The sequence below is a fragment of the Ciconia boyciana genome, chromosome 1, assembly GCF_034638445.1.
Source record: "Ciconia boyciana chromosome 1, ASM3463844v1, whole genome shotgun sequence".
Lineage (NCBI taxonomy): Eukaryota > Metazoa > Chordata > Aves > Ciconiiformes > Ciconiidae > Ciconia > Ciconia boyciana.
This window is the reverse complement of record NC_132934.1, coordinates 185,973,384-185,990,211: the sequence shown is the minus strand read 5'-3', so window position 1 is coordinate 185,990,211 and position 16,828 is coordinate 185,973,384. Positions and strand designations below refer to the sequence as shown.

The 16,828-nt window shown below is 35.9% G+C and overlaps 1 protein-coding gene across 4 annotated transcripts in view; it reads left to right on the top strand.

The window, feature by feature from the left end:
- VWA8 (von Willebrand factor A domain containing 8) overlaps window positions 1-16,828 on the top strand; it is a 197,133-nt gene that overhangs the window by 93,111 nt on the left and 87,194 nt on the right. For all 4 annotated transcript variants that reach the window (XM_072850135.1, XM_072850134.1, XM_072850133.1 and 1 more), the window contains exons 22-24: window positions 12,958-13,033; window positions 13,727-13,862; window positions 15,154-15,273. In XM_072850135.1, the coding sequence (XP_072706236.1) occupies window positions 12,958-13,033; window positions 13,727-13,862; window positions 15,154-15,273 (332 nt within the window). The remainder of the gene's footprint in view (window positions 1-12,957; window positions 13,034-13,726; window positions 13,863-15,153; window positions 15,274-16,828) is intronic.

Sequence of the window (16,828 nt, the reverse complement as noted above, 5' to 3'; positions counted from 1 at the left end):
TTTTCATATGCAAGCTAAAAAACAGACTTCAAAACCAATTGAAACCAATTGAAAAGCTGAAATTATATCAACTTATCTGCCTGCTTTTTATGACATGAACTTTAAATCAATAAATTGAAATAAAGACTGAATGTGTCTAGAAGACTCAGTTTCAGTTGAACTGCATCCTTTTTCAGCTTCATTCCTAATCTTTACCTCTCTGTCTTCAACTTCTCAGCTTCATCACCCTGTCTCTTTCCATAATCACTGTTTTTTAAATAGTGCTAATAAAAACATACATCTTTGATATTTTGCCCTTTAACAACACAGTCTCTGTAACACTTCCTTTCTCGCTTTCTTCCCCAGCTTTTTGTCTTCAAATGTCTTGTACTTGTATTCCTGATACTTGGATAGCTCTATCTCACCACTTTTCTATTGCTGTTTTCTTTTATACTACCTCTCCTAGACTTCCATCACTTCTTTGCGAAATACCACTTTTGTGACCTGCTACTTTCAGCTTTGTGTTAACTTTTCTGCCATCTTCTCTGCTTGGAGCAGCTACCTGCTCCTTTTGGATAAAATACATTATCATTTTTGCAAATCCCAATTATTTCACAGTGTTTCTGCCTTTCTGTGTGTCTCTGAAAAATTTTTCTCCAGTGAGGTGTGGTCAAGCAGAACAGTAACATAAATTCAGATAGCTCAGGAGAATGTTGTATAAGCACGATGTTTGGGGTGATGATGGGGCTGTAGAATGTATTAGTTACAGCATGCTAGTTGATACATCACTAGGAAAAAAAAAAGTGCCTTTTTTGTCTAGTCAAGAGAAACTCCTATAGGCTCTGTAAAGTACTGTTTATGGTTACAGGGTTTTAGAGATAGATTGAAGTAGAAAATGATGAGCAGTCCTATGCAGTTCTACAGAAATAATTCATGAATATAGAAGAATCAGAAATTTCTATTTCCTGGGTGGCATTTTGAAGTACTTAGTTAAGAACTCAGCTATATAATACCTTGGTAAACTTTATTAGGGCATTTAAACAAGGATTGCGATATTGTTAATGCACACTTTTGGGTTGCAAACCAAAATAAGAGCTAGTTTACCAAAAAAACCCAAACCAGTTCTCTACTAAGCTTGTAGATATTCTGTGGGGAGAAATGCAGTCCGTAGCTTATGGCATAGATGTATTTTATTAGAAAATATGCTAGAATGTGCACTTCATCTTTGATAGCCCTGGGTGTTTCTGCAGATTTCCTAGCTAGCTACCATCAATACTGTTACGCATGCCAACAGGAAAGTATTTCTAAATATCATACTTTTAATGGTGCTCATATACCTGAATTACAGATCTTGAGAAATTGAACATTCAAAGCATGCATTTTAGTTGATTACCTTGTAAGGGAAAGGAATAATATTAATGCTTTCTTCTTGAAAAATGTGGAGGTGATTCAGTGTCAGATGAAGGTGGACATTCTCTGCCCTTTCAGAAATGTGTCTGACAGACAGTACCTCATTAGTCCTTGGAATCTGGGTTGCAGACTCTCTAGTTCCACTTCAGCTAGTCTCTCTGGAAATGAGTAGCACTTGTCAGCTTCATATCCTGAGGCTCTGAGTTTCTAGTGAGAGACTGAATCTGTCAGAAAATGGCTGATGATGACATCATGAGTTCTTGAATTTGCCCACGTTGATTGTCACTTCATATAATTTGCTATAAAACAAGTAATATGCATGTATGTATAATAATGCCAATACGGAATGGGTGTTGCAACTGAATAGTATCTGTTCTGGAGTAGAGAGATATATCCTTAGCTGTAAAATATCCTTGTTGGTGGCTATAATTAAGATGTAGCCAGAGAAGAAACTGCTGGAGTGGAAAAAACTGTAAGAAGAGCTTTAAAATTAATACAATGAAGATCTTTACTAAAATGTAGTGTTATGTAATAAATAAAAGCAGTGAATAAATAACAGACAAAAATAATTAGACCGAATTTCTGAAGTATTCTGATTTATGAATCTAATTGCCATTTTTCAAAACATGTTTTTTTTTAAATGGTATTTAAGTGCCAAAATCATGAAGATATTCCAGAAATGTTTGCTTTCAGTAGCTTGTGAGGTAAATAAGGGGGAAATACGCTGTGATGTAGTGTAGTACAGTTTGTTATGCAATGTAATTGATGTAGAAGTCTTTTATAGAAAAATACCTCACCCCTTTTGCCAACAAACAGGAACATAAAAGAACTAAAAATGCCATTAAATCTGGTTTGGTTTTGGTTGTTGATTGTTTGGTTAGGGTGGGGTTTTTTGCTTGGTGGGTTTTTGTTGGTTTGATTTTTGATTGTTGATTTGGGTTTTCGTTTTTTGGGTTTTTTTATTGTCTTGATGAAACAGTATAGGGAATTCTGCTGATCTAACACTATGTGTGTTCAATTACATTCAAGCAGGGAATATTTACCTTAGAGTCAATGAGCTATTACCAGGAGTAATTTTTAAATCTCACTTTTTATGTCTTATACTTCAAGATGATGAGAGGAGATAGAAGACAGAAAAAAGAGAGTGCTTTTCCTTAAACATCCTTTCTAACATCTGTATTTACTTGCTCTACCACTGATTCACATGAGAAGGGTCAGACTGACCTTAAGGTTTCAATTGCTTATGAAGGTTATAAATCCTTTTTCTTAACCTCTCTTACAGCACCTCATTGAGAAGTTTTATTTTCTTGAAATTGTTAAGTCTCTCAAATCATTTTGGAACCATAAAACCGAAAATCTTAACTGGAAGGAAGCTGGAAGGAAGAGTTTAAGAAAAATGTTTGCTTATAAATTATTCAAAAAGTTGGCTGCTTCCTCTTGCATACTTCCTAATATGAGGAGTTGATCAGGAGTTGACCAACTCTCTCATTGCATTAATTGTGGCGTTATAGGACTCTCTGAAACAGGTAATTTGGGGTAGGCTCTGCACAGCCTTTCTCTAGGACTGCGCTTATGAAGCATCTTGCTGCTTTTCTGTGTTAAGGAAGAACTTTCATCTGCCAGGATTTCCCAGTCACTCTTTTCCTGCAAGAGTAAGTTTCAGCAGAGAAATCCTAAATTTTCTTTACCCTTCTGGGATGGTTGTTTCCATTTTGTGCACCCAGGACACCGGCTACACGTTACAGAACAAACAACAGTGTTACCTTGCCTAATATTAAACTTTAAGGTTTTACTGCTTTCACCATAAGCATGCATTCATCATGCTGCTAGGGAGGTGAAAATCTGAGGCCTGTGCAGTCACAAGCCGATGAGAGATCTGTATAGAAATTAAACACATACCAGCTGACTTTCTTAGAAACTTTGATGTCCTCCAAATAAATGTAACACAGAGTCAAGTATTTGTGTTGCTCCTAAATGTGTGAACCCTGGAAAGCCTCATCATTTTATGAACCTTGCTGTTACTACTTCTACCATCTCTCATGTGAGTGATGTGGAAAGAAATTGCCAGTGGTTCTACACAAAAATCTGAAGTTAAATTTGGTAGACTAAATTGTGGGTCTGTAAAACAAGTTTCATTGAATCAGGAAAAATATTTTCATGGAAACTGATAATATGTTGCTTTAAATTACAAAGTTTCTTGGACCAAGAAGATTCCACAGAAGAAAGAAAAAAATTTAAAGCTTTAGAGAAGACTCAGGCAAGAACACGTGCCCTATTAAGACTGTAAAATCCTTCTTAGCACTGATGAGAGTAGTAGATAAATATAAAAATGTAAGCTCCCAGCTCTCCTGCATGATAATGTCAGAAGAAAGTATCATGAACTTAAGACTGCTGGCTCCTTTGATGGGATCGAAGAAAAAAAGATTAATTTTACTTCTCTTATCATCAAATTAGTAACTAATTGCACACAAAAATAGTTTTGCTGAAGTAAAATGTCCTTTACCTGTCATTTAAACATTTATGTTTGCATCTGTTTGGAATTAATTCATACTGTCAAGCTGCTTTTTAAATTTTAATGACAATGATTTCTCCTCCTTGAAGTTACTATTTTTGTGTAGACTATATTACAGAACTACAGTATTTGTTTCCAATGCAAGCTTGATTTATGGCTCCTTTTTTTGTTTGGTTGGTTGGTTTTTGATTGTGAAGAGACTTCTGATAGAAAGTTTTCTAAAAGCTTAGGTTCTGACTAGGAAGATGTAAAATTCAGTGACTCACTTTTTATAGTAGTTTTTGCTAGTATAAATGAGGTTCTAGGTTTTAGATGCTAAAGGCATTTGGATTAATATATACATCAAGGTTTTGGAGTCATATGGTGTTATATGATCTCAGCTTTAATTAAAATACCCTCTAGTCTTTAATACATGAGCTTAAAAAAGGAAAAAAAAAGATTTACATGTAATTTATTCTCATCTGAAATCTTAATTTAGGCAACTAAAGAGAACTGGAAAAATACTGTGGAGAACACATAGTGTCAACTCAAGACCTGTGAAAGCTGCCACCTCTGTTCTGCTGGGGTTGGACTGGCTTTAAGTCATGTAGCCAAAAAGAGCAACTGGCAACGGGAAGCCTCTGAAATTATTATCTGCCATCATGAGTTGTGCTCCTAATTGCTCTGATAGCAAACAAAATTCTCTCTGTCTTGGTAGTCCCTTTAAGAAAAATTAATTGTGGAAAGAATGTCTGTGTTCCAAGCAGCACATTTGCTTGGTTCAGGAAGGCACAATTTTCATTTTTCTGTGTCAGTACCTTTTCTTTAAAGTTTGGTGTACATTACACTCCTTGATTTTTGAGATATTCAAAAGCTGGCGGGACGCAGTCCTGGGCACTGTGGCTCTAGGTGGCCCTGCTTGAGTAGGGGGTTGGACCAAATGACCTTCAGAGGCCCCTTCCAACCTCAACCACTCTGTGATTCTGTGATTTACCAACAATTTCTGCAAGGTAGCAGCTGGATGACCCCAGCTGGCTCTTATTCTAGGTATGTTGTAGTAGCATGTCTTGCTAAATCAAAATTGTTCAGTAGAAAAAAAAAGAAAAGAAAAAAAGTTAAAAATTAGTTTATCTTATCTTCATAAAATTAGATAATCCAGCAGTGGTTGTTCCATGTGGGGAGTCCATTTGCACTCTCCTTAGCTGATGCCCTAATGTGTCAGTATGGAAGAGTAGTTAAAGTTGAGGGAATTAAGAAACAGCTTCAGACTCACCATTGTTCTCAGAACAAGAAAAATAAGAACATTTTGTGTAATGAGATTAAGTTTGATAACTTCTAGAACATTTATTTGTTGTTATGATATGAGTGTAAATCATGAGCAGTTGTTAAGCAGAAATTTCTCTGAGATGTTTTCTGCCTTCATGCTGTCTCAGCCATAGATCAGCCATAGGAAATGCAAAAATTACAGTCCACCATCTCCTCTGCAGAGTGTCTATCACAGGCATTCATCTACACAATTCACAATGTTCAGAAGTGAAAGGTACTGATCCTTTCCACTGCGATGGGAACTTGGTTACTCTCAGCTAGTGGGAGAACAGGATCCCCCCGAGCTAGTACAGATGTTGTCACTGAAGTCATAATAAGTAAAACTAGTCAGCCTCAACGCTGACGTCTTCAGCATGTAGATCTGCAGTTATTTAGTTGTGTGAGAACATTGCCCTCGCTTACAGAAATAGAAGCTTTTGATGAGTAGACTGCAGTGTAATCTACATCAACAATTTATTGATGGCTTATGAATGGATTTTCTGCTGCTCAGCGCCTCAGTGAATCTGCAGAAGATATGAAACGATTAGTTCTGTTCAAGTGTTCTCTTCCTGTGTATCAAGAAAATAATCTTCTAGGAAATTAGTTTATTGTCAAAAAAGAGAATATGAATCTTCATAAAGTCATATGACACAAAGAGGGAGTGTTTTTTGGTGTACAAGAGTTGTTCTCTGTAAGGTCGAAAAAATTAAAACTGCTTATAAATAGTTTGACGCCTTTTCATGAAAACAGAGAATATAGGAAGTTTTCTTCTTTAGCTTTTAAGTAAAAGGGTTTGTGCCCTTAAATTAGGCATATTAACTCTTAGTTCTCCATGTGATATCTTTTCTTACAAGTTGAGAAAACTTGTTTTCCACTTTTCTAGGCATTAACATATATGCTAAAGCAATTTGGCTTTGTTGTAAATGTGATGTTTCACCACTGTCAACAGAATACTAACTGCTATAGAAATTCTTTTGTTATCTGATAATCTTACTATTATTTTAGAAGATATTGCACTACCTTATTCTGTTCTCCTAATGTTACATTTCCTTTCAAAGAATTGACCTGTGTAAATTGTGTATTTACCTGTGTATTGCATCTTCCTGTCAATGTTATTCTGTTCTAGTGACTGATGATTGGAAAGTGTGATACAGAGTTCATTTTAAAAACCTGCTGCATTCTGTGTTGTGCCTTTTCTAGTTCCCTAATAAATTACAATAATCTGATGATCTTTTCTTCCAAAAATTAACTGAGTTTACATATGTTATCCTTTTCAAAATAAACATAATTTTGCTGTGATCTTTAACAATCAAATTAATGGAGAGGTTTGGGGTAGAAAAATGAGCTTATGGTGTCCCTACAAGCAATACTTACTAGAAACTGTCCATTAATCTTTAGATGTTAATTTTCTTTCCCTCTTTTTCAGCACATGTAATCAGTATAAAATCTAATTACCTGTTTCCCCTATTGAGATAATTTAAAACTACCCTTTCAGATTTATTGACTTCAGATTTTTTAAATTCTAATTCAAGAAGTTGTTTCAGAAGGAACTTCCTTTGCCCAAGAACAGGTGAACACCTGATACTGTAGAATTACAGTGTACTTGTTCTCAGAATTGCATTTGGTTATCTTCTCTTGAAAGAATGTAGGACCATGTAAAACAATTTAAATGCTGATATAGCTGCGCAGGTCTGTTTTTAAAAATGAACAACCCAGAAAAGCGCGCTCTGTAGTGGGCTGTTGTTGAAGCAAGTGCTCTTAAGCTGCACTGGTTTATTGGCGGAATCCATTGAACACAGTGAATATATGTGTGTGTGTGTTGTATATTTGTATGTTGGCAGCCACAAAAAAAGGCTAGGTAATTTTTCCTGATGATTTTGAGTCATGAATGTATATGTCTAGAGTATTTTCTTTTAATGTTGTACAGTAACCTCATAGTGTGTGCTTTATTCCTTACACAGCTCAGGTTTGGAAATAAATAATAAGATGACATATTTTTGTTATGAAGATTTATGTTGTGAAGCACAGAATGTATTGGCTAGCATATAATAGGTGTCTTTATGGTTTTTGCTGTTGTCATTTTTTCCCCTTTTCTTAAATACATTTTCAATCAATACAGAGTTGCAATGCAAAGCTTCCAAGAGTTCATGCAAGCTAATGGTTTCTGTTTCCAATGTTAGCTTTTCATAAGCTGGCTGACTAGCTCTGCTATTGCCAGATTCCAGGTGTTAGAGAGCTACTTCATTTGTCTTTTTGTAGGAATTGAATTCAGCTTGAATATCCTGCTGTGTGGCTGTTAGGGAGAAATAGCTTAGGTGAGAAGATCCCGTTGTTTCATTTTCCTCTAAAGCTGAAGTAAGTTTCTCGCTGTTTACTCAGTGAAATGTATTCTTACACACAATAAGGGGAGCTGTAGGGTGTCGTGTTACTTCATTTATGGATTTTACAATTAGGGTGAGTGAATTTCTTATGTTGTTATAACAAATTATGTGAAAAAGTTGCATCTCGTTTTGAAAGATGGATCACGTATAAGTAATTCTGTAACTTGATTTAAGCATATAACCTGAATTAAACATATAATTCCCTTTGGCCTTTGTTCTGCCACCTGCAGTCATACTGAGTAATGAGTACCTTTACACTCCAAATAATTTATTGAATTTTAAACAAATATATGTCCTGCTGAGTAGCTATAATGGACTAGCAGAAAAAAAAATGGGGATTTAATTATCAGTGCATACACATAAGTCAAAAAGGCTTTACAGTGTCATTTTAACAGAGAAATGAGACAGCTGGTTGGCTTTTCAGATATTTCAGAATTTCCTAAACATAGAGGTCAGATCATGCAATGCAATGGCTGTATGATAGGTTGGCTAAAGGAATTCATTTGTAAATGTCAAAGTCATGCAGATTCTTTCTTTGTGTTAAGATCACCTACTCTTCATCAGGATAATCCATGAGTGGATTAGCTAACCAATTAACAGCTTCAGATGGCCCTTGGCCTAATTATTTTTCAAATACTCTTAAAATTAGGTCACAGCAGATGGGTATATTCAAGTCTGATTGAAATGTAATTGAGAAGATATATATATATATGTACATAGGTATTTAGACAGATATCTCGCATTAATGAAGAACAACAATTATTAGAGCATATATTCTGTGTCTCTGATTTTTCCTTTCAACTACGATAAAGTTCCATTTGGAGAATAAGAGGAAGGCCAAACCTGAACCTGGTTTATCTAAGCTTGTTACCTGGAGCACCAGCCCTTAAAACACAAGGTTGCCTTCCATAGGTATTCTCTTACTCTTTCAGCCTCAGTGTAAGTACATACAAAAGCCAGGACAGTATTCTTCAGCACTTGTCAAGATGGAGTGATTCCAGTGAATATGGATGTTTGTAATGTTAACTGAGGTTCTGACACTGTGTCCTGTATTTGGGCATAAGCCTCCTTGGGGACTCAAGTCTTAAAATGAAGCATTGGACTACCTTTTCCTTTTCTTAAGTTAGATGATAATGAGTAAATTATACAATGGATTAAATTCTGTTTTGGTGTTTACATTTCAATGTTCTGGGGAGGGCAAGTGTCAAAACATACAATGAATATTTGCAGATGTGTCTCATAGACAGCATTAACATTTTTAATGAAGAATTTCATGCATTGATTTCATTTCTCTAAAGAAGCATCTTTCAGCCAGGTAGTCCTCCAGATGAACTAACGCAAAGTTCAGGAGAAGAGGAACATTATTCTCCTTTGTTCCTTAATTTTTCCTCCTGGCTAGTTTCAGCTCCTGTGTCTCACCACAGGATATCCAGAATGCTTGGAGATTTACTTTCTTTCCATCTTTGCCTCCCATCCGGCCCTGTTTCAAGGTCTATCGATAGAGGTATTCAGCTCTTCCAGACAACTCCAAATTTTCGTTTGAAAAGAGCCTGAGAGAATGTTTCTGTCTCCCATGAATGGAATAAGAAATGCAGAACTCATTGATTGGGCTTGTGTAGAGGAGAATTCTATTCTAAACAATAAAATAGCTATCAGGCGCAGTTCCTCTCCTCTCTTTCTGGAGTAATTTTTTTAAATTTGATATTTAATAGAATTTGGGTAAATCTTGAAAATTGACAGGGATGGAATGGACTGAACAGTCTCTGTGGTTGATGGAAACTTCTCCTGCTGCATCTCATAGTTCTTCCCCAGAAAGAAGGCATTGCTGTCAAAGAAATAGTAACTGTCACAGAGTAGTATGTTCGAGTAAGTCTATAGACCTCAGAAAAAGCTGCCTTTAGGGTAAATAATGCACCAGTAGCAAAAAATAAATAAAAGGCAGTGATGTGAGCTAATAAACAAAAAAAACATCAAAAGAATTTCCAGAAGTCCTACTATGAATTGAGTGGTACTGTCAGAAGAGTTGCTGAGTTTCAGTAGCAATCTTTTTTTTTTCCCTTTCTTTTTTTTTATGGAGAGCTTGTGAGGATGGCTTGCTTGATAAAAATAAAAATACGTTCTTAGGAAAGACATTAGCGAGCTTTTCATATTTTTCTTTTGCAATCAGAAGACAAATCAGTTTAGTTGAGTAGGATGACAGTATGTCAGACAGCTTTTCTCACTCGCTTCTACATTCCCCCAGTCTTGTTTCTTTGTGTCAGAACTGTTTTCATCTTGGGTGCCAAATGTGATGAAATTAGGAGGTTTTGATATTCATGTCTTTGTTAGAGCCTTGTTAATATTAAGATGCTAATATTAATAAGTGAACGTGAATTACAGTTTTTAGTTCCTTTCCTGTGGGAGTGAAATTCTACAGTCTAATGTTTTGAGTGCCAGACATATTTTACACTTAAGAAAATCTGCATACCGTGTTGTTCAGAAATATTTCAGACTTAGCATATTTTTATTATTCTATATTTCAGTGTCTTTACTTTTATACAATTCATTACAAAGTGGAAATTGAAGAAGAAAAAAACCCTAGGGAGGCAAATTCTTTTTAGCCATTCTTTACTGTGTTTAGGTCATGTTAGGTTTCTAAAGAACAGAAATTAATGACAGCTAATTGCATAGGTTATGATTCTGAAAGGAAAATAACATTTATCTGTACTAACCCTGGCAAAATCATTCTTATATACATGGCTGAATGGTAATAGCCTAAGCAAGTACAGGAGTTTTGTATTTACTTATGTCATCAAGCCAATGGAGTTAGTATTTGGCTGTATATTTAGTTTCTATAATACATTGCAAATTCCTTGAAATATTTCCTTAAAATATTAGGGCTGGATAACAACAAAGTAGAATAAAGGAGGGAACCACAGATAAAATAAGAAAAATTTGTGGCTTTTCTTCCGTCGCCGCCTGTGCCATCCACACCACCACTAGAGATCTTCCTTTCCTGCCACTCTCTGTTCACTTTATTTTTTTCATGTGTTGGCTGCTAAGTGCAAATTTATGATCTGTAAAGTATCCTGTAATGCTTCACCTTTCTTTACCTTATTCTTGTCCTATGCTTGCCTTAGATCCTCCCATTTTCTCCTTTCTATTACTTAAAAGACATCACAGTTCAGGTTTGACAAATCCTTCCTTTTTTCTCTTTGGATTAATTCCTTAAAATATTTTTGCATGAATTATTTCTGACTAATTAGTAATCTGTGACTCTGCCTTCATACACTCTAGGGTTTGGTTTACACATTGTAAAATTCTTCTACATATGCAACTGTATAGTATTGAACCAGAAATGATAACTGCTGATGGAGGTAGGCTGATAGATACAATCTGAGAACGTATTCCCTAAATAATCAGTGTTCCAGAAGCAACGGTTGTTGGTTTATTGTTATTTTTGCATCCACTATTGATTTCTCTGCCCAATGTAGAAATGGGTAGACAAGCAGGATGGCAATAGAAGCTTTGTTTTTATGTCCATGGTAGGATTTCTAAGAAAATAGATTAGTGCTACTGCTTATTTTGGTGGTTTAAAAATTATGTGTTGCATGTGAATACAATATGAATATTACTGTTTTGGGGAGTGTTGCTGCTTGTGAGAGGCCTCATTTGACGGGGTTAAATGAAGTGGAGGCGATCCCAGTTTTGTAACCTTTCCCCTCCTGGATTAAAGTGCAGATGAAGTCGACAAATATTTAAAATCTCTGTTCCTGCCCTATGCTTTATTCCTGTGCATGGGAAACACTGGGGTAAATCAATCAGGAGTTTAAAGCTAAACAAGAAATTATTAGGTTTTAGGGACAGAAATCCTACTGACAGCAGTTTCAAATAAAGGAAATTTGCATGTTATGCTGACAGTTTAAAACTGTAATTGGAAGCTGGCCATTTAATAGTTTGCTGCAAACAGTACTGTGTTTGATTACCTGTACCCACGGAGCTTATCAGAATATTATTGGTTTTTTACAAGGTGTTACATAATTAAAGATAGAACTAAGGTGGATATTTGGAACAGTGAGTCAGCTTAGCTTAAGCAAACAGTTTTGTTATACGGCATGGCTGTGGAAGGTAAGAGATTTTTGTTGCATCAGATCTCACATGCAGTGCAAAGGTTACCAACCTAACCTGTCAGCTGGCGTGTGGATCTCAAGCAGTGTGAGTCTCTCCTGATGGGCTATGTCACGTGAATAGTCCCTCATTCTGTTGACGCAGACTAATCCAAATTTTGAAATACAGGAGGAAAGGGATGACATAGCCTACTTGCCCTCAGGTTGAATCAGGTATCCCGTTAACTATGAAACCGTAGGAGTCATGGGGATCTTCTGTCATCACCCATCTCTGGATTATTCCTTAGCTCATTGATCCCTCTGAACCCCAAGGTAAATGGGGTTGGTTTTACGGATCTTGGCAAAGGTTTTGACGAGTATTTCGTAGAGTCAGGAGGGGCTTTCCCTAGGGTACGGACATAATTTATATAGGTAAATCGAGTGTGGTGATGTCTGTTGCTGGACCTTTCTGAATTGCAACTGTTTTTTATTTATCTGTACCTTCAATGGTGGTTGAAATAGATGAAAATAGTGAAGATTAAGGAATATTCTCATTAGAGATTTTAATTAACACTATTTTAAATTTGAAGGAAAAAAGTCATTTGAGCAATTCAAACACAAATACAATTTCAAAAAGAAATACTATGTTATTAAAACCTCTGTCCCATCTCAGAGCTTACACTGTCCATGATATAAAATGTAGCAAGTGCTAGTAAAAATTATTCCATCTGGTATGGTTTATATAGAACTAAAAATAGTTGATTTTTAGAATTCCACATGAGTATGTTTAGTCTTTTTTTTTTTTTTTTTTTCCTTGGTGGTATGTGGAGAAGAGCAACTAAAACATTAATGATTTGACTATGATACTGCAAATTCCTGTTTGGTTCTTCTGGGAAGATTCCCCTGTTTGTCAAGACAGTTTAAGCGTGCTTAATTAGAAATAGTAGTAACAGTAGTAATGTGCCTACATGCAAAAGATACAGATTCACTTTTCAGTGTTTTTGTTTCCAGGGATTATGAGAAACTGAGAACTACCATGAAAGCCCTGGCAGAGGCAAGGATACTCAGCTTTGACTACTAAGCTGGCACAGCCAAGGATACTCAGCTTTGACCACTAAGCTGGCACAGCATTGTTCTCAGTTTTAAGTTCCTCAAGAATTCTAAAAAAAAAAAAACCAAACCAAAAGATATTTTTTCCTCTTAGAAAAAGAGAGCCTTCAGTTTTTCATTTATTCATTTTGCGTTTTATTGTAACTAAAACTGCTGTGTATTTTTAATTAATACTGTCTATTTTTCCACATTTCAGGGATACCACTGTACAAAGCCTTACCCTACAACCTTCTGTTAAAGACGGCCTTATTATATATGAAGATTCACCACTGGTCAGTAGTAACATTTGGATTGTATATTTGGAAATGTTTTTCATTAAAAACAAGTAGTTAAACATGCTGGCTTTTCAAATAAGAAAATTCTTTGTGATTTGTTTACTTTCATGGCATAGTCAGTGTGTGCGGTAACATTTCATTAACTTTTACTTTGATCACATTTGTCATGTTTGCTGTGCCAAATGCTGAGTAAGATGATAGTCTTGAGAGCCTGCATGCGCAAAATAAGTATGGAAAATAATTTAGTATTAACCTGACACATTCTAACTGCTAGAGTGGTATTTTCTTCCTTCTCTTTTGTAGCCTCTCACACCTACCTGCTAAGTTGGACTCCAAACAGCTCTTGCAGCCATTCTTTAGTTCTTTCAGCTTCATATTGACAGTCTAGATGCAAACTGCTTTTGCAGTTCTCTGTCAGCACTCCAATTCATTCTTGGTCAGGCTCCTCACTTCCCTCCCTAGCGCAGCCCTTTCCATCCCTATCCTGAAGAAACAGAAATGCCCACCTTTCTTGTCTTGCATGCTTCCTCTTCTCTCTGCTACAGCTTGGTCATAGCTTATCCCTGGTCTGAGTCCCTTTCTTGTCTCAGTGCCACCGAGATGTCACTACTACTGACTGAGAAATCAGTAATGCAGTTTCTTGCAGTTACTTTTGGGAGGTTGTGATGTTTTCATTCTTTTCTCTCCTAGGTAAAAGCAGTGAAATTCGGACATATTTTGGTAATTGATGAGGCAGACAAAGCACCAACCAATGTTACCTGTGTCTTAAAAACTTTAGTAGAAAGTGGGGAAATGGTTTTGTCAGATGGAAGGCGAATTGTTGCCAGTAAGTAGCCAGAAAGTGTTTTGATCATTTACAGTAAAATGTAACGTGTTGAGTTACTAAATAGAGATCCAAAAGAGTCCAAATGGAAAAAGTACTTGCTGCTAAAAGGTTAACAATTAAAGAATTTACAGTCATTTTCTTTACTACTATTGCAATAGCCACAAAGGTTTTCTTAAATTAGAATTCTCGTGAATTTTGCTGAAAAATTAAAACAAAAAAAAACCCCAAAAAATTGTAAGTTGACCTCTCTGCTTCTCATTCACCATAAGAAATGGAGATCTAGTTGACCAAATTATGATCTTGGTTATGCCCATCTGGACAGTTGGGGTATAATTTGATCAGATCTAGAACTGAAGATATGAGTATATCTAATGTTGAATTGTTAAGGGTTTCATCTAATCAAATATTGCGTATGCTTATATTATTTAAATATATCCTGCAAGATGAGAGTATTTTGTAATTTAATGGAATTTAATTCATGTGAAGTGCAGGAACTAAATATTTTTCATTATTTTTCAAAGAAAGACTGTGTTTGAAATGCCCTCTTGATGTTAGTAGACACTGTACTTTACGTAATGAGTTTCTTTTTAACAATATTGGGAACAATGTTTAAGTATGAGTGGAGCAATCATTCAGTGCTCACATGGCACAACACTTGAGTTTTGCTTGTCATTATAAACTGTAGGTGGGCATTTTTTAAAATATCGAGCTAGCCAGTCTCAGTTAGTACTGTAGTTTTTTAGAGGAGGTAAAAGGATTCCCAAACTCCATGTGCCACTGGAAACATGCTGCAAGGGAACAAGTGGGGCCAGTCTGACTCATTTTGGAGAAACAGAGACTTCACATGTGTGAAATCATGTGTCTCTGGCTTCTCACAGATTGTTGTAATAACCAGGAGGAATTTCAGTCCTGTGTTCCTAGATCAGATAATGTCAGACCTATATAAAACCACATTTTATTCACCATTGTCTTAATCATTTTGGTGAAATTAAATATAAACAGGACAGGTAGTCCCCACCGCAAGAACAGTGGATGCATTTTTATCTTTTTAAATGAAACACTTCAGTTAAATTTTCATGCAACAAATTATGAAACTTTAAAATGAAACCTAGAACACTCATAGTTGAATGACATGCTAAGAAGCTATTGAGCCTTTTTTTGTAACTGTTCTTCAAATTCTAAGAAGAACATAATTAAATTAGAAGAATTCTTCTAATCTAATTATATTTGTTTAATTCATTCACAATGCAAAGCTTAAATATCCAATTAATAAATTTTATTTATTTTCCAGATCATGCTCGTGTAGAGGGAAGAGAAAATGTAATAGTTATTCATCCTGATTTTAGAATGATAGTTCTAGCAAATAGACCTGGTTTTCCTTTCTTGGGTAATGACTTTTTTGGCACATTAGGTAAGTGATTCATCTTAAATAGTGATCTTAAATAGAATTGATTAATAGAATGACTGTCTTTATTCATTAGATTTCATGTGGAGAAGGGGTCCTTATGCATATTGATACTTTGTTTCACATAAGACACTCAGGGTGAGATTCAGCTTGAAGACTTAACATGTAAATTTACATATCTTAATAAAAGTGCCTGAACTTGCCCTGAAGTGAACAGCTATATGTGGTCATCTGTGTTACAATTGATTTGTTTTATGGGACCTGGACAAGCACAGCAGACAGACAAGGTTACAAGAAATCTTTGTTAATGAGTGTGTATATTGCATACAAATATAGCAAAAACATGAGCTGTAAGCAGCTCGATACCTGACATCAATGGTTAACACAACTGCTCACTATTTTTTTTCCCCATATCAAGTACGCCACAGGCCAGGTGCTGTCCTCTTCAGTACAAGAGGTGGGAGCTTGATGGATGGTTCTTTTCTCTTCTCTTCTCTCCTCTCAGCAGTGGAGGCTACTGTCTTTTTTTGGTGTTAGCACTGTGCTACCTGCTTCTTAATCCTCATTAGCCTCTCCATGCCCATGGCCATGTGTCATAGGCCTTATTAAAATATATGTATTTGACAAGATATTGAATTCATCCTAGTTTCAGGTAGGCTGTCCAAATTTCACATCAAAATTTATCATATCAACAGCAGCCTTGTTTCAGAAAGCTCCTGGTAGGTCCTAAAAATTCTGTGTATCAGCAAAGATTCCCCACAGCTTCATCTCACAGCAAAAGCAAGAAGTTGCATTGCATAAGGGCAAGTGATGAAGAATTCATTGGCCTGTATAGTCCAGTGTTAGTCTAAGTGGGCCTCTGGCAATCCTTTGGCAGTGTTTCACCAGAGCTACGAACTGAATAGCCCTCCAGACTCCACTGACTGTTTTATCTATGTTAGTTTAACCATTTATGAGCAGGCACCTTAATTTATGTGTTTTTATCTGTTAGCTTTGGCCGTGATGCTTATTCTGCAAGAAATAATAATGTACTCATAAGAGCAGGTGCAAACCCAATTCCATATTGCATGATAGCTTTTTGTTTTTCAGATGTAGTTCCCAGTGAATGGGAATTCTGTGTCAGAGACTCATTGGCTCTGAATTTCACCCAGCTATGTTGCCCCAAGATGTTTTGGTATAGCCTAGTTCTTTTTCATGACCTAATTTCCCTCCTTACATGGAGCCTTTAAACAAAATTGATCATCCCAGCATTATTGCTTTTGGCTCACGTGGCAGAGGCTTGGTTGAGGTTTTGGGGTTCTTTGTTGATTTTGTTTTTCAAGCATAGAGGCTCTTCTGCTTTTAATCCAAGTCCTTTTTCAGCAGGATCTGATCATGCTTCTGCAAAGTTTTCTATGACTGTTAAAGGACTCTTTATTAGTAAACTCAGTTTTATAGATTATATGATTGGGACCAATATAATGCAAATATATGGGAAGAATATCTTGCCAGTTTTCTTACCGTACTTCAAGACAGGCAGAGAGAAAAGATAGATGCAGTATTTCCTCTTGACCTCTCAACT